The sequence below is a fragment of the Erinaceus europaeus genome, chromosome 14 (assembly GCF_950295315.1).
Source record: "Erinaceus europaeus chromosome 14, mEriEur2.1, whole genome shotgun sequence".
NCBI lineage: Eukaryota > Metazoa > Chordata > Mammalia > Eulipotyphla > Erinaceidae > Erinaceus > Erinaceus europaeus.
Window position 1 is genome coordinate 98,868,077 of NC_080175.1, and position 23,016 is coordinate 98,891,092.

The 23,016-nt window shown below is 47.3% G+C and overlaps 1 protein-coding gene and 1 long non-coding RNA gene across 4 annotated transcripts in view; both read right to left on the reverse strand.

The window, feature by feature from the left end:
• Positions 1-1,833: 1,833 nt before the first annotated feature.
• On the reverse strand, positions 1,834-12,802 carry CLDND1 (claudin domain containing 1). Of its 3 annotated transcripts, none has more exons than XM_060172164.1 (5): positions 12,639-12,802; positions 9,763-10,075; positions 6,038-6,148; positions 4,205-4,342; positions 1,834-3,197 (listed from the first exon to the last, which is right to left on the reverse strand). In XM_060172164.1, exons 2-5 carry the CDS (start codon positions 10,055-10,057, stop codon positions 2,977-2,979), a joined length of 765 nt encoding a protein of 254 aa, XP_060028147.1. In that variant the 5' UTR covers positions 10,058-10,075; positions 12,639-12,802; the 3' UTR covers positions 1,834-2,976. The 3 variants fall into 3 exon arrangements, with proteins under 3 accessions (XP_060028147.1, XP_060028148.1, XP_007532315.1); XM_060172165.1 differs by lacking the exon at positions 12,639-12,802 and adding an exon at positions 10,586-10,712; XM_007532253.3 differs by lacking the exon at positions 12,639-12,802 and adding an exon at positions 10,295-10,341.
• Positions 12,803-20,929: 8,127 nt separating this feature from the next.
• LOC132532834 (uncharacterized) overlaps positions 20,930-23,016 on the reverse strand; it is a 39,231-nt gene continuing 37,144 nt past the window's right edge. The window contains exon 4 of the long non-coding RNA XR_009544776.1: positions 20,930-21,326. This is a non-coding gene — a long non-coding RNA (uncharacterized LOC132532834). The remainder of the gene's footprint in view (positions 21,327-23,016) is intronic.

The following is a 23,016-nucleotide window of genomic DNA, read 5'->3' on the forward strand; positions in this document are numbered from 1 at the left end:
AGCACTGCTCAGCTCTGGCTAATGATGGTGCTGGGGACTGAATTTGGGATGTGGAGCCTATCGAATGTCTCTGCATAACCATTACACTGCCTCCCCTACCCTAAAATGTTTAAATTGCTACAAAACTCAGTCCAAAAATCTGATATCACTTTCCTATGGGGGGGTGAGCAGGGGGCTTCTTCAATTTTTAGGTGAAAATAGATAAATAGGACTTTGACTCGCCACTGATCTTATCTGCTCATATAACCCAAAATGGGCAAAGATCAGTAATTTCTCATGTCTCTATATTAGTCTACTCAAGAGGTGGAAAGCTAATTTTCATGTCAAATGAAACATGGACCTGTGTGACTGAAGAGAAAAGTCTTCACAGAAGAGGACAGCCTCAGTACTTACGTAATGTGTTTAAAATATCATCTGCAGCACATATTCAGCACCAGGGCTTAAATCTCCATATGTAACAATGCTACTGGCAAGGCTATAGTCAAAAGACCTAGTTCAGCCTATTTCCACAGTGCCGTTACACACTGGTGTTAAGACAGTTACAACTTTGGGGTAACAAGACAGGAACGTCATCAAAAATAATTTTGAATACAGAAATGGCACATTGGTAAAAAAAAAAAAAAAAAAAGATAAAAAGATAAAAATTCCATACCCAAAAGTGGGTTTTTTCCCCTCAGCACACTGCTCAGCTCTGGCTGATGGTGGTGTGGGGATTGAACCTCGGACTTTGGAGCCCCAGGCACGAGAGTCTCTTTGCAGAACCATTAAGCTAGCTCTCTCTAGGCTGTTTCTTAGCTCTTCTACCTTTTGTCAAAAGGTGCTGAAGCAGAGAGGGGACTTCACATCAGGCAGACACAGGAAAGAGCAGTCATTGCCCAGGTGGTGATCAGCGACAGAGCAGTTCGACTGACCTCATCTAACTCGAAGGTCGACGAGATTACTTGAGATGAAACACACTCACCCACAAGCTAAAATGGACTTTATGAAAAGCTGTCTTCCCCTGGTCTGGGAGGTGGTGTAATGGATTAAGCAAGGGACCCTCAAGCATGAGGTTCTGAGTTCAGCCCCCGCCTGGCAGCACATGTACCTGTGATGTCTGGGTCTCTCTCTCCTCCTTTCTTCTTGAATAAATAAAATCTTAAAAACAAACAAAACTGTCCTCCATGGTGATGCACAGCATAGCTAGATCACAAAACTATTCTGAAAATGTTTTCAAATTCTAAAGCAGAAGACAGAACCAGAGAGAAAGCTCAGTGCCAGTGCACAGAACTAGCATGTCTGATGCCCCAGGGTCCCCGGGTTCAACTTCTGGCACCACCCACTGCGCTCTGTAGCTACGTGGAGCTCTGGGGACTGACTCATAAAAATAAATACCTTTGGGGCCAGTGAAAGAGCTCACTTGGGTCTCGTGCTGCTCTGCCTTGGGGGACCACGGTTCCAGCTCAGACTCCACCACACTTGGAAGGAGTTTGGTGCTGTGTGGATCCTATCCAAAAAAAGAAAGGAAGAAAGAAAGAAAAGAAAAAGAAAAAACTTGAAAAACAAATCAATCTTAGAAGAAAAAAGAACTCTTAATGGTGCCAAAGGGTTTCCACATTTTCCACGTGACAGAACAGACATCCAAGCACTGGACATGAAGAGAGGTCTGTAGAAAACACACACACCGTCCATGACCCCCATCAAGAACCCTAGATTCCTTCATCTTCAAGTTCGGAGATAAAAATCTGATGCCTGCCACCACCATTGACCAGAGTGGGGGGGGATCTCGGTTAAAAAAAAAAAATGATATCAATTTTAAATGACTATAAATCAACTCAGAGACTTGATACACAATTCTGAGTCTCTTCTCATTTTTTATTTTTTCTTAAAAAAAAAAAAAAAAAGATTTAGGATAGTGTAAGAAATACTCAGTTACATTTTTTAAAATCTGCCAAATGCTACAGGAATGGACTAAATAAATAGTCCCATGTTTGCAGACAAGTGACAAACAGCGACTGAGCTGTAAGAGCTGAAGTTCTGTGGACACCCCTGGAACGGGTTCAGGTCAGGAAGGGAGGCGCGTCATCCGCCACAAGAAACAGCGTCGGAAGGTGTCAGCCAGCAGACGCTTCAGGTCTGTGGCAGTTTCCTGGCCCTGGAGGGTCACCGTGATGAGGCCTCCCATGTGGCGCTTCACTGGAGTAGACAGACGGCGGCTAGAGAATTTTACTCCGGGGGCCTTAATCGAGTAGCAGAAAGAAAGGACTCTTTTGAAACAAGTCTGGTGTGAGAGGAGGGAAGGACAAAAACAAATTCAAAAAGGGTGAGATGTTAGGGAAAGGCCTATGAACATACCAACAGTTTAAAAAATAGTAATAAAAGTAAATAAGGGTCAACTCATCTGGGTGAAACCTGCAGCTACAAAACTTTAGTTTCAAGTCAACACTATTATTTTCCATTTCCTTTTTTAATGGCAGACGTGTAAACAGCTGCCATATTTCACTTCTGCTGAAGCTGTGTCAACACTCAAAGGGAAAAAAATCTCAGGTAATTTCCCTATTTTATAGATAATTTTATTTCTGAAAGTAGCCCTGGTACTTGTGGCTGGCTGACTAGGCTTACGTAACAACAAAGCGAACATTAAATTTGGGTAATGCTAAGAGGTGCCCCAAAGAAACTCAGGTTTCCAGTTGAGCAGATGCCGCTATTTCACAGACGTGAACATTAACTTCATTTGGGTCAATCTTCCACTATCGAGTGTCTCTCACAAATCCATGCCAAGTGTCTTCCCATTTTTATCGCCTTGAAAGATGAAATGAGTTGGTGTAATTCATATAAATCTTAAGTGGCATTAAGAAACAAATGGGTGTGTGTGTGTGTATAAATAAAATAATTTTTCAGGATAAAGTGGCATACCCACAAAACAGTTAAAACTTGGGAGAAAAGGGAAAAACATTTCTATTAAAAATAACAGTTGGGAAGCGGGGAGCTTTCTTCTCACGCCACGCGGTAGGCCTTCACTAAGGTGTACTCCTTGCGGTTGGTGTGGGCAGCCCAGATGAAGAGTGCGGAAGCCATGAACTGCAGGGGGGCTGAGACGCACGCCAGGCAGAAGGACCATCCGAATTCGCCAGACACGTTCTCTGGCAGTTCCAGTTTCTGGTGGAGGAGCTCGACCCCAGCAACGTAGCAACCGACTGCGCCCAGTGTGCAAAGACCTTCGAGAAAATGGAGAGAAGACAGCAAAATACAGCCATCTGAGTGTTTTTCAGATGATGTGACGGGACGTTGGTAAGTATTTAACTTAGTAAGAATTTAAGAAGTATTTAAGAATTACAACCCCCTGCCCCGCCCCACTAGAGAAAGAGGAACAGAGGCAGGCTGGGGGTGTGGATCCACCTGCCAACGCCCATGTCCAGCAGAGAAGCAATGACAGAAGCCAGAACTCCCACCTTCTGCTCCCCATAAAAACTGCTGAATCCAGGGGGCCAGGCGGTGACTTGCCAGGTCAAGTGCTCACAGGACAGTGCACAAGGACCCAGGTTCAAGCCCCGGCCCCCACCTGCAGGAGGAAGCTTCATAACTGGTGAAGCAGGGCTGCAGGTGTCTGTCTTTCTCCCTGTGTCCCCCTCCTTTCTCAATTTCTGTCTCCATCCAATAATAAATATGTGTATATATGTGTGTGTGTATATATATATTTATTATTGAGAGGATGGACCACAACTCTTTCATATAATATATTATTAGTAATATATTATATATTATCATATATATTATATGAAATATAATATAATAATAATATATTATAATAATATTATTATTAATAATAAATATAATAAATAATAAATATAATAATATATAATAATAAATAATAACAATAAATAATAAATAATAATAAAAATATAATATAATAATATATTATATATTATCATATATATTATATGATAATATATAATATATATATTATCATATAATATATTATATTGTATGAAAGAGTTGTGGTCCATCCTCCCAGAGGGATAAAGAATAGGGAAGCTTCCAATGGAGGGGATGGGACAGGAAACTCTGGTGGTGGGAACTGTGTGGAGTTGTGCCCCTGTGATTTTACAATCTTGTTCATCATTATTAAATCACTAATAATTATAGTAAAAAAAAAAAATCACAACTCTTTGGTTCCTGATGACACAGAAGGAAAGGAAAAGGTGAGCGTGATGTCCAGACCCACCTGCGAGGAGATGCAGGATGCCCGTGGCAATGGTGGGGTACAGGCTGCGGCAAATGCACGCGAGGAGGCCAACCAAGGCACCAAAGCACATCAGACCCAGGCTGACAAAAGGGAGAAGGAACTGGCAACGCCACAGATCTGATTTCGAAAAGGAGAGAAAGGAAAAAAAATTCACCATGTGTTCCAACAGCTTTCCCATAGCAGCAATCCTTTTGTTAGATTTTATTTTCATTAGATCTTTTCTCCAAAGCTGAGCACTGAGATGCTCAGGGGAACACCACCGGTCCTGACATAAGTGGAAGGTCACTAACAGCCACCCGCGGCCTGTGGGCCCTGCACCCTGCACAGGCGGTGTGTGTCCCTCACTACACCCTGCACAGGCGGTGCGTGTCCCTCACTACACCCTGCACAGGCGGTGCGTGTCCCCTCACTACACCCTGCATAGGCGGTGCGTGTCCCTCACTGCATCCTGCACAGGCGGTGCGTGTCCCCTCACTACACCCTGCACAGGCGGTGCGTGTCCCCTCACTACACCCTGCATAGGCGGTGCGTGTCCCTCACTGCACCCTGCACAGGCGGTGCGTGTCCCCTCACTACACCCTGCACAGGCGGTGCGTGTCCCTCACTGCACCCAGCACAGGCGGTGCGTGTCCCTCACTGCACCCTGCACAGGCGGTGCGTGTCCCTCACTGCATCCTGCACAGGCAGTGCGTGTCCCCTCACTACACCCTGCACAGGCAGTGCGTGTCCCTCACTGCACCCAGCACAGGCGGTGCGTGTCCCTCACTGCACCCTGCACAGGCGGTGCGTGTCCCTCACTGCACCCTGCACAGGCGGTGCGTGTCCCCTCAACACCCCTGTCGCGCCGGCATCGCCGTCTGCACCATCGAGGAGATGGAGGGAAGGATGTAACTAGCTTGTATGAGGGGACAGTGAGTCAAACAGCACTTGTAGCAAAACCACCTCACTCTCTACGTCAACAAAGACGAGGCCAGCAGGTGGATGAACGAATGGTGTTTGTACATGGCCTACGGAACAGTGTACAAAAGACACAGGGCAGTGGGTGTGAGGCAGCAGGTACTCAGGAAACAGTTTGTATGGTTCAGAAAGTCCCTCGGTCCCGCAGAAAGAAAGCTGACAGTTTGTTTTTCTCAGTGTTCCACAGCACAGCGTCGTCATGCGAAGAGGCTCTCATGCCCATGATTCCAAAGTCCCAGGTTCCATCCCCTGTACCCGCACTACCAGAAGCCAGAGCTGGGCGGCACTCTGGTTAAAAACATTCATAAAAGTAATAGCAACTGAAGCAGATTCTAACACTTGATGATGCTGGCTGGACTGTCTCTAACCTCCCTCCGAGCTCCACGAGCAGCAGCCTCGCCTCTGTGCCCATTCTCAAATACAAAGTGGATGCCAGCCCCTTACTGGCTCTTGTGAAACTTGGCCGTTGGCCCATGACTCTAGTGAATTCTATAGCCTGGGGGCTAGTCCGCGTCTGAAGCCTGTGTTTTCTACATGGGCTGGCCATCACAGGATACAGTACCCTGGATATGTGCTCCTTTGACTGATTTTGATACTTTAATTACTAACATATGATAACGCACCAATGCTTGGGGGAGGGCGACTCTGTAAACCAGTGTAGTAGCCGCCTCTCGACTTCTTAGTTCAAGTTAGCAGTTGTGTGTCTATCTTCTAAGCTATGTTGGCAATAGGCAGATATCATCAAGGTGCCACTAAAGATCTTATTACAGGGTAAGAAATCTATTCCCCAAACAGACATCCAGAAAAGACATAATGCCCCCCCCCCCATTATCCTGCTGGGCTCACGGTACTCACAGGTCCGAAGCAGATCAATCCCACTGTTGTGATTTCCAGGATCAAGGAATTTCTCCATGAACTGCTCATTTAGTGAGAGACTCATGCATTTTGTAATCACATCAGATGACTCTAAACAAGAATAATGGTGACTGCTTGTTATTTTAATTTAAAACAATATCACTGGGGAGGAGAGAGAGCATAATGGTTATGTAGACAGACACTCACACCCGAGGCTCCGTGCTCCCAGCTTCAATCTCCTGTACCACCGTAAGCCAGAGCTGAGCAGGGCTTTGATCTCTGTCTCTCTGTATCTTTCTCTCTGTGCCTCTCTTTCATTGAAAATTAAAAAAAAAAAAAAAGACTCCCTGAAATAAAACTCTGCCAGAGAAAGCGGCAACATTGCACCTACACGTCGGGCCTTGGCAATCCTAGTGGGTGTGAGGAAAGGAGAATCAGCAAATAAAAAGCCAGTCGGAGAAGAGATGTAAGAATGATCGGGGAAGTGGAGGCGAAACGGAAATAAGTGAGAACTGTGCCCTCTTCCCTCGGCCTGTCTCCCTGACCTCAGGGGAACACACTTCTGTCCTCGTAGCCCCGCACACTGAACCGGGAAAGCTCCTCTTGCCCACGTGCCCCGCCGAGCGATCCCAGAGGCTCTCCCTTCAAGATCCGCCTGGGATCAACCAGATCCTCCAGCCTGCAAACCGCTTTCAGGGACCAAGACAGACTCTTACCTGAGACAGTGCAACAGACCCTCGACTCGCGTCTGGGCCAGTGCTTGTGCCTGGTACCCACATGCTTCCGACACGGCAGCCTGCAGGCGCCCTTGCTCCCCACCAACTCCTGCTCCATCGTCACCTACAGCAGACACCAGGGTCCCCTCAGAACCCCGGGGACCGGCACAGGAGCTGCTGGAGCCCGTCCCCACAGGACGCGCCAACGTGCCCGGCCACCCCCGACCCCTCCAGTCCAGCCTGCGGCTGGGCCTCGCACATGTCCGCCTCGGCCCAGCGGGACCCGGCAGCAGTCACTCCTTCCAGCTTCGACTGGGTCACTCCTGCCGCCACAGCGACTTCTGGGCTCCGTCTCTTCACCTAGACCAAGTCTGTCATCAAACGGCATCCTCCTGGACAACGCACACCACGGAGATGGCTGGTGACAGCATAGCCCAACGTGACTTGCCCCCCTTCCGAATCCTTCCAAGCCCTCTTTTCTCTGTGCTTACAGCAGCTGAAGTCGCACTTTATGATCATCTCCAAACAGAGCCCTGAAAGCTCCTGTTACTGCCTGGCAGCCACGAGTAGAATATCGGTTCCCCCTCCAACCTAATGTTCTGGGTTCTGAAGTACAAAGCATGCGTAACTATTTGTGTACGAGTGGTGATTGGTAAGATTAAAATATCAAATTCCCCTAGACTCTTATAAATAGAACTGAACATTTTACAAACAATTCAACCAACTTTCCCCTCTTTCCAAATTACTTTCTTTCTGCCACCTAAAAATCATAATTAGGGGGGCCAGGCAGTAGGGTGTCGTGGGTTAAGCACATATGGCATGAAGCGCAAGGACCGTGCAAGGATCCCGGTTCCAGCCCCGGCTCCCCACCTGCAGGGGGGTCGCTTCACAGGCGGTGAAGCAGGTCTGCAGGTGTCTGTCTTTCTCTCCCCCTCTCTGTCTTCCCCGCCTCTCTCCATTTCTCTCTGTCCTATCCAACAACGACATCAAAAAACAATAACATCAACGATAAACAAGGGCAACAAAAATGGAAAAAAAATGGCATCCAGGAGCAGTGGATTCGTAGTGCCAGCACTGAGTCCCAGTGACAACCCTGGAGGCAAAAAAAAAAAAAATTGTAATTATCATTCTTTCAATGCATAGTAACACAAATGTGTTGGTTTGAATATAGTGCTTTCCACTATAAATAAATAAAAAAAATAAACTGTCATAAACAGGGAAAGAAAAAAAAGTAGGATTTCTCTTTATAAGTAAGTCTAAAACTTCCACGGTAATAACTGAAATATTCATTTCCTTGGGAGTTGGGTGGCAGCGCAGCGGGTTAATCGCACATGGTGCAAAGTGCAGGGACCGGTTAAGGATCCTGGTTCGAGCCCCCGGCTCCCCCCACCTGCAGGGGAGTCACTTCACAGGCGGTGAAGCAGGTCTGCAGGTGTCTGTCTTTCTCTCCCCCTCTGTCTTCCCCTCCTCTCTCCATTTCTCTGTCCTATCCAACAACGACATCAATAACAACAATAACCACTAAGACAATAAAAAACAACAAGGACGACAAAAGGGAAAATAAATAAATAAATAAACAAAAACTTTAAATAAACTAATTTTCTTAAAGACTTATTTACTAACTGAGAGAGCTGAGGCAGCACTCGGGCCCGGGTGACGCTAGAACTCAAAGCTGGTCCCCACTGCGAGTGAGGTCAGTACTTGTCCTGCTATGTCACCTTCCAAGCCGCTGGGAACTGAAATGCTGACATGTTAAGGATGCTGTGGGGCCAGAAGATAGCTCCCCAGGTCGGGTGGTGCTTTACCAAGAGTGGGGCATCGGGTGCAAGTCTTGGCATGGGAGTCCCCCAAACATCACCGCAGGAGAGTGGTGCTATATACAGTGTGTCTCTTCTCTGTCGTCCCCCCCCCAAAAAAAAAAAAATAGACGAATGAGAAAATGACCCTGAAAATGCCACTAAATAGTGGTATCACTCACGTGCTAGGGTCTGACACCACATTAAAAATAATTCAAGGGAATCGGGCTGTAGCACAGCGGGTTAAGTGCAGGTGGCGCAAAGCACAAGGACCGGCATAAGGATCCCGGTTCGAACCCTGGCTCCCCACCTGCAGGGGAGTCACTTCACAGGCGGTGAAGCAGGCCTGCAGGTGTCTGTCTTTCTCTCCTCCTCTCTGTCTTCCCCTCCTCTCTCCATTTCTCTCTGTCCTATCCAACAACGACAACAACAATAATAACTACAACAATAAAACAACAAGGGCAACAAAAGGGAATAAATAAATAAAATAAATATTTAAAAAAAAAAAATTCAAAAAAAGAATCCTTTCAAAATATAAGCCCGAGACACAATTCTGCAATGTAATTACTTGTCATTACTTCTGTACTGTACAGTGTTACCTATCAAATAAGTCTTAAATATGAGATTGAAGTGTAGAGCTGGCTGAATGATATCCTCTAAGGTCCAAGGGCAAAAGATAATGTCTACAAAGCACAATTAACATGTAAAAGGGCTATGAGTCATATTTGTTGATTTGGGATATTAGTCCTTTTACATTTATCAAGTATTTCAAGTCTGTCAACATAAGGTCCCAGTTATTTCCTAACAATATATGTAAGGCTGACTAAAAAGAAATTTGTGGCAGGCAGAATGTTGGGTTTGCATGCACGAGGCCCTAGGTTCAATCCCTGGCATTTCATACGCAAGAGTGTTATTCTGGTCTCTCATTAAAAGAAAAAGAAAAAAAATCTTACTAAGCGGGTGAACGAGCACAGAGATTTAAATGGCTTTCCTAAGACACATACAGTTAACTATCCAACCATGACAGACAAGGACTGGGATTCATTCATTTACAGAAACTGGAGGGAGGGAGGGAGGGAGGGAGGTGTTAGAGACACAGAGACAGAAAGAGACACGCTGGATTGCTTTCGGGAGAAAAGGAAACCACCAGCCTGTCCACACGGGACTGGGCCGTCAAGCGGCCGCTTCGCCTGGTCCTGGGTGGGGGACGCACCTGCCCTTTCTGCTGAGCTATCCCCCTCCTCGGCATTCCGGGGTGTCCTGATGCACCTCCTCCACAGCCCCATGGAGCCATTGAACCGGAAGAGCGCGTCACTGTAAGTCTTTTCATCGGCTTCGTCGCTGTCGAACTCGTTCCAGATGTTTTTGTTCGATTCGTTGGAGTTTTCTTGAACCGGACTTCGGTATTCATACCAGAAGTCTGTGCCGATGGAGGCTGCCATGTAGATGGTGGAGATGAGGCTGAGTACACAGGCGATCACAAAGGCTGTGGCAAAGCGGTTATCCATCCTGGCATTCAGGCTGCTCTGTTTCAGAAACGTCAAAAAAGAAAAGTCAGATTTGGAAGTGAAGGGAAAAAAAAAAAAAGATAATTTTGAATGCAATTATCTCAAAAATCACCCTTTAGCCCCCAAAACCTTTGGCTCTTTACAGCAATGTATAATCATTACGGAATTTTTAAAGCAAGTTGTGAATTTAAGTTCAAAAGAAAACTCGTTATGAAAAGTACTGGAGTGCTCACATACCCAGGATGCTACGGAGACAGAGGTCCTGTCCTCTAGTCTATCACCTGCACGCTAAAACAGACAACACTGAAACAGACAGACACATTACAGATACAAAAGCAGACATGCCCAGAGTCAGCAGCGGGGAATCGTGCAAAAATCCAAACCACAGACTCGAGTTGTATACGGGCCATGGGGCATTAAGCGTTCTGAGACTGACTGTGGGAAAGGCCACTGGAGAAAGGCAGTGAGAGCAAGTCAGCTGCCTGGGAGGAGGGAGACCTCAGAGGAGGCTGGAGATTCAGCGGCTACCTGGCACTCGGCTGAGATGCTTGCTGATTCAGAGCCGGGGCTGGGCCCAGGGGCAAGACCAGCAGCAAGAGCGGACTCCGGCCCCCATCAGCTCCTGACCTACACAGGCTGAACCTACTCGCTCTACCTCCCCTTTCTCGTCATTTCTTCATCTCCTCGCTGCAGCTACGAGCTGCTTTCTGGGACACGGCTCGGCGGCCGCAGGAAACCCACTCCAGGAGGATCGGGCTGAGTCAAGCCCTGCCGGTCTGTACCGAGCCTGAACTCCTTCTCGCAGAAACAGGCTTGCTGAGTCTTTAAGGTGGGAAGTGACTCGGGAGGAGCCTGGACAGGCTGCAAGGTTGCCTTGGACAACAAGTTGGTCTTGTTGCTCATACTCGTCCTCTCATCCTGGCCCTCCGATGACCTGTACAGGTCCCGGCACTGCGGAGCAGCAGCTACAGAAGCAGAACTCCAGCTGCTGCTCCCCACAGAGGCCTGCGGTCCATCCTCCCTGAGCGGTGCGGAGAGATGTCTGGGGCAGCTCAGCTTTCCAGCAGGACCGACAGGGGCGGGGCCAAATGGGCGGGGCCAGCGGGGCATAGGGGCGGGGCTAGATGACCCCAGGGCTCAGCTCAGCTTTCCAGCAGGACCGACAGGGGCGGGGCCAGATGGGCGGGGCCATCGGGGCATAGGGGCGGGGCTAGATGACCCCAGGGCTCAGCTCAGGTTTCCAGCAGGACCGACAGGGGCGGGGCCAGCGGGGCATCGGGGGCGGGGCCAGATGGGCGGGGCCAGCGGGGCATAGGGGCGGGGCCAGATGACCCCAGGGCTCAGCTCAGGTTTCCAGCAGGACCGACAGGGGCGGGGCCAGCGGGGCATCGGGGGCGGTGCCAGCTGACCCCAGGGCTCAGCAGGTTTCCAGCAGGACTGACAGGGGCGGGGCCAGATGGGCGGGGCCAGTGGGGCATCGGGGGCGGGGCTAGATGACCCTAGGGCTCAACTCAGGTTTCCAGCAGGACTGACAGGGGCGGGGCCAGATGGGCGGGGCCCGTGGGGCATCGGGGGCGGGGCCAGATGGGCGGTGCCAGCTTGACCCCAGGGCTCAGCTCAGGTTTCCAGCAGGACTGACAGGGGCGGGGCCAGCGGGGCATCGGGGGCGGGGCCAGCTGACCCCAGGGCTCAGCTCAGGTTTCCAGCAGGACTGACAGGGGCGGGGCCAGATGGGCGGGGTCAGCGGGGCATCGGGGGCGGGGCCAGCGGGGCATCGGGGGCGGGGCCATCTGACCCCAGGGCTCAGCTCAGGTTTCCAGCAGGACCGACAGGGGCGGGGCCAGGTGGGCGGGGCCAACTGGGCGCCGGGGGCGGGGCCAGATGGGGCGGGGCCAGTGAGGAAGCCCCGACAGGTGTAGGTGTGACTCGGGAGAAGGCAGGACCACAGAAAAAAGTAGGTGAATGAGTCTTTATGATCTAGACGGCTACAGAAGCGACAGTCACACCCTGCCGGCAACCCTGGGGAAACCACCGTAGCTTCCCAACGGAGGGTGGGCACTCGGGACTCGTGGTGGTGGGCACGGGGTGGAATTGTGCCCCTGGGGTCGCATCATTTTGTAGATCAATGTTGAGTCACTAAAAAATTTAGAAAAAAGAAAAAGGAAAAAAAAAAAAAAAGGATTTCGGTGCACAGACCCAGAGGGACCCAGAAGTCCGCCGGGGGGAGCGCCCGGGGCGTGTTCGCTCCCTGGGCCCCGCGCGGCGGCGTCCACCGGCCCGGAGGGCGAGCAGAGGTGATGGAGGAGGAGGAGGAGGAGGAGCAGGAGGACGAGGACGAGGAGGAGGAGGAGAACTTCCCGCGGCTGAAACTGCAAAGGTCCCGGCGCGGCCAGGAGGGTGCCGGGCCAGCGCGGAGCTCCGCCCCGGGTCCGAGCGGGACCCCGTCCTCCACCAGGCCCCCGGCCCCGGGTCCGAGCAGGCCCCTGGGTCCCAGCGGGTCCCCGGAGCGGACCCCCGGCCCCACCCCCGCGCCCCGACCCCGGGTCCGAGGGGCCCCGCCCGCCGCGGCGCCCTCACTCACCGCCCATCCTCCCGCGGCGCCGGCCTCTCCCTCCAGCGCCGACCAGGGCCGCCGCTCCCCGCGCCGCCGCTGACGCACTTCCCGGCACAGCCCGCCCCCCCCGCGGCTCCCGCGCCTCCGCCGCAGCCGCCGCCGCCGCCCCAGGCCGGGCCGAGGCCCGGAGCCCAGCGGCCTTGTGGGAGTTGTAGGCGGGACCCAGGGAAAGCTGCGGGCGGCGGACGGCATTGGCGGCGCGGCGCGCGGCGCATGCTGGGAGTTGTAGTTCGCGCCCCGAGACAATGCGCGCCGGAGCTTGGAGCGCGGCGGGCTCGGCGGTTCTAAGGATGGAGCCCCCCAGCTGGGGAGCTCTAGAATGCCGCCCGCGCGCCGGGACCGCGCTCTGCGCACAGCGGCGGCGGCAGCACGCTGCCTTGAAACTTTTATTCATTTTTATTTTATTTATTTATTCTCTTTCGGACAGCAGCAGCAGCACGCTGCCTTGAAACTTTTATTCATTTTTATTTTATTTATTTATTCTCTTTCGGACAGCAGCAGCAGCAGCACGCTGCCTTGAAACTTTTTATTTATTTTTATTTTTATTTATTTATTCTCTTTCGGACAGCAGCAGCAGCACGCTGCCTTGAAACTTTTTATTTATTTTTATTTTTATTTATTTATTCTCTTTCGGACAGCAGCAGCAGCACGCTGCCTTGAAACTTTTTATTTATTTTTATTTTTATTTATTCTCTTTCGGACAGCAGCAGCAGCAGCACGCTGCCTTGAAACTTTTTATTTATTTTTATTTTTATTTATTTATTCTCTTTCGGACAGCAGCAGCAGCACGCTGCCTTGAAACTTTTTATTTATTTTTATTTTTATTTATTCTCTTTCGGACAGCAGCAGCAGCAGCACGCTGCCTTGAAACTTTTTATTTATTTTTATTTTTATTTATTTATTCTCTTTCGGACAGCAGCAGCAGCACGCTGCCTTGAAACTTTTATTCATTTTTATTTTATTTATTTATTCTCTTTCGGACAGCAGCAGCAGCAGCACGCTGCCTTGAAACTTTTATTTATTTTTATTTTTATTTATTTATTCTCTTTCGGACAGCAGCAGCAGCAGCACGCTGCCTTGAAACTTTTTATTTATTTTTATTTTTATTTATTTATTCTCTTTCGGACAGCAGCAGCAGCACGCTGCCTTGAAACTTTTTATTTATTTTTATTTTTATTTATTTATTCTCTTTCGGACAGCAGCAGCAGCACGCTGCCTTGAAACTTTTTATTTATTTTTATTTTTATTTATTCTCTTTCGGACAGCAGCAGCAGCAGCACGCTGCCTTGAAACTTTTTATTTATTTTTATTTTTATTTATTTATTCTCTTTCGGACAGCAGCAGCAGCACGCTGCCTTGAAACTTTTTATTTATTTTTATTTTTATTTATTCTCTTTCGGACAGCAGCAGCAGCAGCACGCTGCCTTGAAACTTTTTATTTATTTTTATTTTTATTTATTCTCTTTCGGACAGCAGCAGCAGCAGCACGCTGCCTTGAAACTTTTTATTTATTTTTATTTTTATTTATTTATTCTCTTTCGGACAGCAGCAGCAGCACGCTGCCTTGAAACTTTTTATTTATTTTTATTTTTATTTATTTATTCTCTTTCGGACAGCAGCAGCAGCACGCTGCCTTGAAACTTTTTATTTATTTTTATTTTTATTTATTCTCTTTCGGACAGCAGCAGCAGCAGCACGCTGCCTTGAAACTTTTTATTTATTTTTATTTTTATTTATTTATTCTCTTTCGGACAGCAGCAGCAGCACGCTGCCTTGAAACTTTTTATTTATTTTTATTTATTTATTCTCTTTCGGACAGCAGCAGCAGCAGCACGCTGCCTTGAAACTTTTTATTTATTTTTATTTTTATTTATTTATTCTCTTTCGGACAGCAGCAGCAGCACGCTGCCTTGAAACTTTTTATTTATTTTTATTTTTATTTATTTATTCTCTTTCGGACAGCAGCAGCAGCACATTGCCTTTAAACTTTTTTATTTATTTTTATTTTATTTATTTATTCTCTTTCGGACAGCAGCAGCAGCATGCTGCACGCTGCCTTTAAACTTTTTTATTTATTATTTTTATTTTTATTTTATTTATTTATTCTCTTTCGGACAGCAGCAGCAGCACACTGCCTTTAAACTTTTTTATTTTATCTTTTTATTTTTATTTTATTTATTCCCTTTCGTTGGCCCCTTTCGTTGGCCTTGTTTTATTGTTGTAGTTATTGTTGTCGTTGTTGGATAGGACAGAGAGACATGGAGAGAGGAGGGGAAGACAGAGAGAGGGAAAGACAGACACCTGCAGACCTGCTTCACCGCCTGTGAAGCGACTCCCCTGCAGGTGGGGAGCCGGGGGCTCGAACCGGGATCCTTATTCTGGTCCTTGTGGTTTGCGTGGCACCACCTGCGCTTAACCCACTGTGCTACAGGCCGACTCCCAGTACCCTTTTTAACCTCCTTATTGGGGGGGGGGGGAATGGATTATGGTTTACAGTCGATAGTAAAACATAGTAGTTGGTACATGTGTCACATTTCTCAGTTTTCCAAAAAAGTCTTTTTTCAAATAAATTTTTTAATTTATTTTTCTGTTTTATTATCTTTATTTGTTGGATAGAGACAGCCAGAATCCGAGAGAGTAGGGGGAGATAGAAAGGGAAAGAGACAACTGCAGCCCTGCTTCACCCCCTCGAAAAGCTTTCCCCCCTGCAGATGGGGACCGGGGTCTCGAGCCCAGGTCCTTGCACACTGTAACATGTGCACTCAAGCAGGTGCACCACCATCTGGCCCCCTACAATTTTTTTAATTAAATTTTATTTTGTAAACAATTTCATTTAGAGAGTAATGACTTACAGTCAATACAGTTGTTGATACATGTGTTAAATTTCTCAATTTTCTATAAAGAACATTTTTTCCCTTTATGGGGGGGGTGATTAATGGTTTTCAGTCCACAGGAAAACACAGAACTTGGCACATGTGTGACATTTCTGTTTTCCACATCACACTTGAACCCCCCCAACTAGGTCCTCCTCTGCCATCATGTTCCAGGACCTGAACTCTCCCCACCCCAGAGTCCTTACTTTAGTGCAGTACATAGAATTTCACTTCTGACTTATTATCCCATTTATTTCCTCCTCACTACTTAACTCTGATTGGAGCCCATAGTCTTTTGGGCTCTGTTGCTTAAATTCAGATGAAAAATGCATTCTAACAGGCACTCTCCACTGAGAAAGGAATGATACTGATTTGAGTTTCATATGATTTGTAGCATGTGCTATCCTGGCCCCCATGTAATCTGTGTTTCTGATTGTACTCTCTTTATAGCAAGTGATAGGAGTTTACTATAAGACTTCCTTTTAAAGGATGACAGAGGACCTAGTGGGGGTTGTATTGTTATGTGGAAAACTGAGAAATTTTATGCATGTACAAACTATTGTATTTATTGACGATGTAAAACATTAATCCCCCAATAAAGAAGCTTTAAAAAAAGTTTAAAAAATCCTTTTAGAAAAAGAAAAAAAAAGAAACTAGTATAGCCACAGGCCTTTTGGAATATAACTAAAATATGCCTACTAGCTATCTACTAAATGGAGGATTCCCCCCAACTTTTTATCTGCACTATTCCAGCCTTTAGGTCCATGATTGGTCAACAATTTGTTTGGCTTTGTATGTTAACTCTCTTGTCGACCATCAAGTTCCAGATGCTAGCAGGATGTGAGCAGACTTCTCTGGACAGACGACCCCACCAATGTGTCCTGGAGCTCTGCTTCCCCAGAGCCCTGCCCCACTAGGGAAAGAGAGAGACAGGCTGGGAGTATGGATCCACCTGCCAACACCCATGTTCAGTGGGGAAGCAATGACAGAAGCCAGACCTTCCACCTTCTGCATCCCACAGTGACCCTGGGTCCATGCTCCCAGAGGGATAAAGAATAGGAAAGCTATCAGGGGAGGGGATGGGATACAGAGTTCTGGTGGTGGGAACTGTGTGGAGTTGTACCCCTCTTATCCTATGATTTAGTCAATACTTCCTTTTTATAAATAAAAAAATTTTCCTTTTAAAATAGATTATCATATGATTGGGGGTAGATAGCATAATGGTTGTGCAAAGAAACTCTGAGACCCCACGTTTAATCCCCCACACTACAGTAAATGAGCTGAGCAGTCCTCTTCTATATAAAAAGGAGGTGGGGCTTATGATAGAAATGATAACACTGATATATCAAGCAGCATGAATAAAAAAATTTTTAACAAAAAAGTTTTTATACTGACCTGACTCATGAATTTTTTAAACGTAGTATCAAAAAGGTTGAGTTTTCTATTGCACCAGTGTAAAAAGCTTGGCGGCGGGGGAGGGGGGGGTGTCCAGGTCCTGGAACATGACGGCGGCGGAGGACCTTGGTGGAGGGTGAGAATGTTCTGTGGAAAACTGAGAAATGTGATGCTTGTGCCAACTCCTGTGTTTGACTATTGATCGTAAACTGTTAATAAAAGGGGAATTTTTTTTTTTTTTTTAAGACTGAGTTTGGTGTAACTCAGGAGGTAAGTAGGTAAGTTCATGGCCAACCTCAGAGATCACAGATGTCTGTATTTTCACAATATGCTTCTAACATACCTTAGTATGTAGCCAACACACACACACACACACACACACACACACACACACACCAAAAATGGTGTGAAGAATTAAATAGAAATGTCACCAAAAGAAAATGTACAGAGGCCCAATAGGCCTATGAAAAACTGCTCAATGAAACTTGCTATCAGGGAAATGCAGATCGATGCTGAGATATCACCTTATGCCGGAGAGAACAGAACAGGCAGAAGCAGAAAGTGCTGCTGGGAGCCTGGAGAAAAGTGAGACGGTGTGTGCTGTGCGTGGAGACGCACATTGGTCTGGCCCCATAGGAAAGCTCATTTCTCCGTAGGCTAAAAATAGAGCTGCCGTGGTCGGGCGGTGGCGCAGTGGGTTAAGCGCACGTGGCACAAAGCGCAAGGACCGGCATAAAGATCCCGGTTCGAGCCCCCGGCTCCCCACCTGCAGGGGAGTCACTTCACAGGCGGTGAAGCAGGTCTGCAGGTGTCTGTCTTTCTCTCCTCCTCTCTCTCTGTCTTCCTCTCCTCTCTCCATTTCTCTCTGTCCTATCCAACAACAAAGCAACGTCAACAATGGCAATAATAACCGCAACGAGGCTACAACAACTAGGGCAACAAAAAGGGGAAAAAATGGCCTCCAGGAGCGGTGGATTCATGGTGCAGGCACCGAGCCCAGCAATAACCCTGGAGGGGAAAAAAAAAAAATAGAGCTGCCATGTATGATCTGGCAATTCTATGCCTAGTATCTGTCCTAAAAACACAAAAATACTTGACCCCTGGTGTGTGTGTGTGTGTGTGTGTGTGTGTGTGTATTTTCACTGTGTCACTTGTAGCTAAAATATGGAAATAACCCACGTACTCAATAGCAGATGCACTGGTAAAGAGTGTGGTATAAAGCCCACCCATCATCTGGGGCTCTAGTCAGGGGATCCTGGGATTCCCACATCGAGTAAGATGGGCCTAGCCCTCCAACATGAGGACCGTCAGCACTAGCCCCCTTCTGGACCTCTCCAGGACCTGCCCTCACTGCAGAGCAGCCATGGTGGGGACTCCCCACTCTCTGCAGGGAGGCCGGTCAGCCTGCTCTGCCCCTCGAGGAAGACGGGTCCTGACATGAGAGCAGCCTGGAATGTCCCAGCTGTGACCATGGGCTGTGAGCTCAGACTGACAGGGACTCGGAGGTCACACAGGCTCCTGTGCTGAATATGACTAGATATGGGCCCTGGGTTAGGTAGATAGGAAAAAAGTTAATTTTACGCTCTGGCTTAATCCAACTTTCTAGTCCCTTTCTCAACTGACACTACCTTCTCAGACTTTTTTGTCCAACTCCATGTTAGTTTTCAAATTCAAGTAAAAACAACGCCAGTCATAGGCCCCTAGGAACATACCTAAAACAGGCTGCCTCACTTTCTACCTTAAGATGCCTATTCTCATCTGCTCTATCCCTATTTGGTTCCTGTTCATTAATCATTTAGTCCCGCTTTGTATCTTACCATCTTTCAGCCACCAAGTTGCAGACGCTACCATGATTCCACCCTGATTTCCCTGGGCAGACGACCTCACCAGTATGTCCCAGAACCCCACCTCCCCAGAGCCCTGCCCCACTAGGGACAGACAGACACAGGCTGGGGGTGTGGATCCACCTGCCAACACCCATGTTCCGTGGAGAAGCAATTACAGAAGCCGGAACTCCCACCTTCTGCTCCCCATAAAGAATTTTGGTCCATATTCCCAGTGGGGGACAAATGACAGGGAGAGATGAGCAGAGGGCTCTGAACTCCAGCTCCATCAGGACCTGGAGAGAGAGGAGGGAAAAGGGAGGGACATCTGGATGTAGTAATAGGTGCAGATGTGACTTGGAAAGAAAGAGATGGTGCCATGGAAAAAAGTGGTCAAATATATACAAATACAGACAGATAGTTGTGGAAATAATAGTTAACCCATATTTGCAACCTCAGGAGAACTGCAGTAGCTTCCAGTGGAGAGAATGGGCACACAGAACCATGGTGGTGGGAATGGTGTGGAGCTGTGCCCCTGTTACCTTGTAATTTTTGTAAATCGGTATTAAGCCTCTAATAAAAACAACATAAATAAATGACTCAAAGATAAAAAGGGTGTGTGGTATGTATACACACTCAATGGATTGTCGTATGCTTTACATTGGTTTGTTCTAGCCCTCCCCCGCCAAGAGAATTGGATCAGTCCTATTAATTTCGCGGGCCTGCGCCCCAAGGAACCCGGGGAGAGGGTTCCTGAGTTCGAGAGTAAGAGAGGGTTCCTGAGTTCCTGAGTTCGAGAGTTTGAGGGTGACAGAGTAAGAGAGAGTTCCACAGTGGAAGAGTTTCAGAGGGTTCCCAAGTACGAGAGTTCCAGAGTGCCAGAGTTAGAGAGTTCCTGAGTTCGAGAGTAAGAGAGAGTGTGCCTGCGCCGCCGCAAAGAGACAGCCGAGTTCTGTTTGGTGATTAGTTTCTCTTAGTTATGAATCGTTGTTCCTGAATAAAGAAATACAGCTTCCCTGTCCAGCCGTTGTCTCCGCGTCTCTGTTACCCGCCCGCGAAGCCAACCCGGCCGGCAAGAGCCTCCGAAATTTTAACAACAATGGATTGTTACTCAGCTCTAAGAAAGGATGACATCTTGCTCTCTGCTCCAATCTGATGAGACTGCAGGGGACCATCCACAGCAAAGTGAGTCAGGAGTAGAACATATACCAGACCATCTCGCTCATACGTGGGGTATGGAAAAGGTAATCAGAGGAACCGGAACCGGCAGAGTCAAACAGAAACAAGCCTTGTGATTCTGATGCAGAGTTGAGGTGACTGAAGCCTGGGTGAGTAGGAGAGGTAGGAATGTGAAAGTCTGGAAAGGATACAGAGAGCTGTGGAGAGAAGGTATTGGGACATTGGTTCCGGGTGTGGTGTGTTTACTTATAATTAGAACAAGTGTGAACTTGAACCTCTAAGACATATACAGTCCAGTAAGTCGACTTTATTCAACAAAAGTTAGTATTTGTAAATATTTGTTGAGCACCTATCATGTCTGAGTCATTCTCAACTGACTTTTTAAAAAGTTTCCTGAGCCTCCTGGAGATTGGAAACAGGCCCTTTATAGAAGGAACTAGCACTGCTCACTTCAGCAGGGTTTAGAACCTCTGGATTCACTACCAGATAACTGGAGAAGGCCTGCTAGTGCCAGATTTCAGACTTCTTTGCTTAGCCCTCTTGAGAGATGCCCAGGCTGGGCTCATGGCACCCATAAATCTTCATGACTCAGGAGGTGAATATTCTGGGCTGCAAAAAGAAGGATAACTCTCTACCTTTATGTTTGCAGAATGCTTAAAAAACACATAGGACCCATCAGCTTAAATAGGAACCTAAAAGTGTCTGAGTGTTTGAGCCAATTATCACCAAATATACACTGTACTCGTGATTTCTCTTTGGGTCTCCATTTTTTAAATATTTATTTATTTTCCCTCTTGTTACCCTTGTTGTAGTTATTGTTGTTGTTATTGATGTCATCATTGTTGGATAGGACAGAGAGAAATGGAGAGAGGAGTGAAAGACAGAGAGGGGAAGAGAAAGACAGACACCTGCAGACCTGCTTCACCGCCTGTGAAGCGACTCCCACGGCAGGTGGGGAACCGGGGGCTCGAACCGGGATCCTTACACTGTTCTTTGTGCTTTGCGCCACGTGCGCTTAACCCGCTGCGCCACCACCCGACTCCCCGGGTCTGCAATTTTTAACGATACTTTCATTTATTTATTTTGGATAGAGAAGTTAAGAGGGGAGGAGAAGAAAGGGAGAGAGAAAGACAGTGCAATACTTCTTTGCTGCTTGTGAAGCTCCCCGCTCCCCTGCAGGTGCAGCCCAGGGGGCTTGGACCCAGGGTCCTTGTGCACTCTACTGAGTGCACTGCTACTTGGCCCCATATCTGTGATTTCTCAAATTTATGTGTATATGATTATTTGTTCTATTGGATAAAATAAATACTTACAAAATGAATGGAGTTAAGTGTCTGCTTGCTTCTTACTCTGCTGTTTGGGAAACAGGAACCAGTCTGACATATCTTCAGAAATGTGAAAGATGATTCAGTGTAGCCACACAGAGATTATGAATTTTAGGTTTAAAAGCAAAACTGAACTAGACCTCTGGTGTAGATTGTTAACGATGGATCTGCTTTTATCAGGAAGGTGTTATAGTTATACTATATATTTTTAAAAAATATTTTATTTACTTATTTTTAATCATCTTTATTTGTTTATTAGATAGAGACAGCCAGAAATCAAGAGGAAAGAGGAAGGGAGAGAGACGGAGAGACACCTGCAGCCCTGCTTCACCACTTGCAAAGCTTTCCCCCTGCAGGTGGGGCCTGGAGGTTCACACCCGGGTCCTTGTGTTATAAAATGTGTGTTCAACCAAGTGCACCACCACCCGGCCCCCATACCTTTTTTAAAAAAATATTTATTTTATTTATTCCCTTTTGTTGCCCTTGTTGTTTTATTGTTGTAGTTATTATTGTTGTTGTCGTTGTTGGATAGGACAGAGAGAAATGGAGAGAGGAGGGGAAGACAGAGAGGAGGAGAGAAAGACAGACACCTGCAGACCTGCTTCACCGCCTGTGAAGCGACTCCCCTGCAGGTGGGGAGCCGGGGTTCGAACCGGGATCCTTATGCCGGTCCTTGTGCTTTGTGCCACCTGCGCTTAACCCGCTGCGCTACCGCCCGACTCCCTCGGCCCCCATACTTTTATTTATTTATTTTATTTTATTGCCACCAGGGTTATCGCTGGGGCTCTGTGCCAGCATCATAAATCCACCGCTCCCAGAAGCCTCCCCCCACTTTTTTAAAAATTTTACTGGATAGAGAGAAATTGAGAGAGGAGGGGGAAATAGATGGAGAGATAGACAGACAGACAGACAGAATGACCAGCACAAGATGTGGTCCCAGTCTTGGGAAGGTTTTAAAAAACATGTTAAATGAGATCAGACTGATTATGTGTCAACTGGAAAAGCCCAATAAAAGGGAAGAATCTTGCCCTCTGTTGAAATCATGGCTGAGATCAGCCAGAGAGGTAGACCGGTGTGATTTGAGAAACAATCAATTCACTTTGTATGCAACGAAAGACTCATCTTCCTATCTCACTGCAAGGTAAATAAAAGGCATGTCGTCATCACATCACCTTAAAAGTCTAAAATTTATTGAAGTAAAGAGCTGGAATTAGGGTCCGGGTGGTGGCGCACCTGGTTGAGTGCACATGTTGAGCTGGAATTAGGGTCCCGTACCCAAGGACCCGGATTGAAGCCCCTGGTCCCCACCTGCAGAGAGAAAGCTTTGCAAGTGGTGAAACGGGGCTGCAGGTATCTCTCCAGCTATCTCCCCATTCCTCTCAATTTCTGGCTGTCTCTATCCAATAAATAAATAAAAGAAATACAAAAAGAATTACAAAGAAAAAGAAAGTATTTAAAGCAGGTGAATTTTTTAAAAAGTAATTTGTTTCATAATTTCTGGCTTTAAAAAAAACTGAGTATCAAAGTTAAGAGAGAAGAACAGAAAGGGAAATGCAAAGCAGAATTTACTGCTTTTGGAGAAAGGCACCAAAGTGAAAAACTAGGGGAGGGAGTGGAGGAGAGGAAGGGCAGATTTTCTGTTCCACTGGAGGGTCGTGGGGGTAGGAACACAGAACTTTGGTGATGGGAATGATGTTAATACACACTCCTATAACTTATAGTCTTATCAATCACTAGTCAATAAATATGA

Coding starts and splice junctions, on each gene's coding strand:
- CLDND1 (XM_060172164.1), bottom strand. CDS start 10,057: ATGGATAACCGCTTTGCCACAGCCTTTGTGATCGCCTGTGTACTCAGC. Junction 6,149..9,762: donor TAGCTCAGCAGAAAGGGCAG/GTGCGTCCCCCA, acceptor ATTCTTGTTTAG/AGTCATCTGATGTGATTACA. Junction 3,198..4,204: donor CATCCTGCATCTCCTCGCAG/GTGGGTCTGGAC, acceptor ATTTTCTCGAAG/GTCTTTGCACACTGGGCGCA.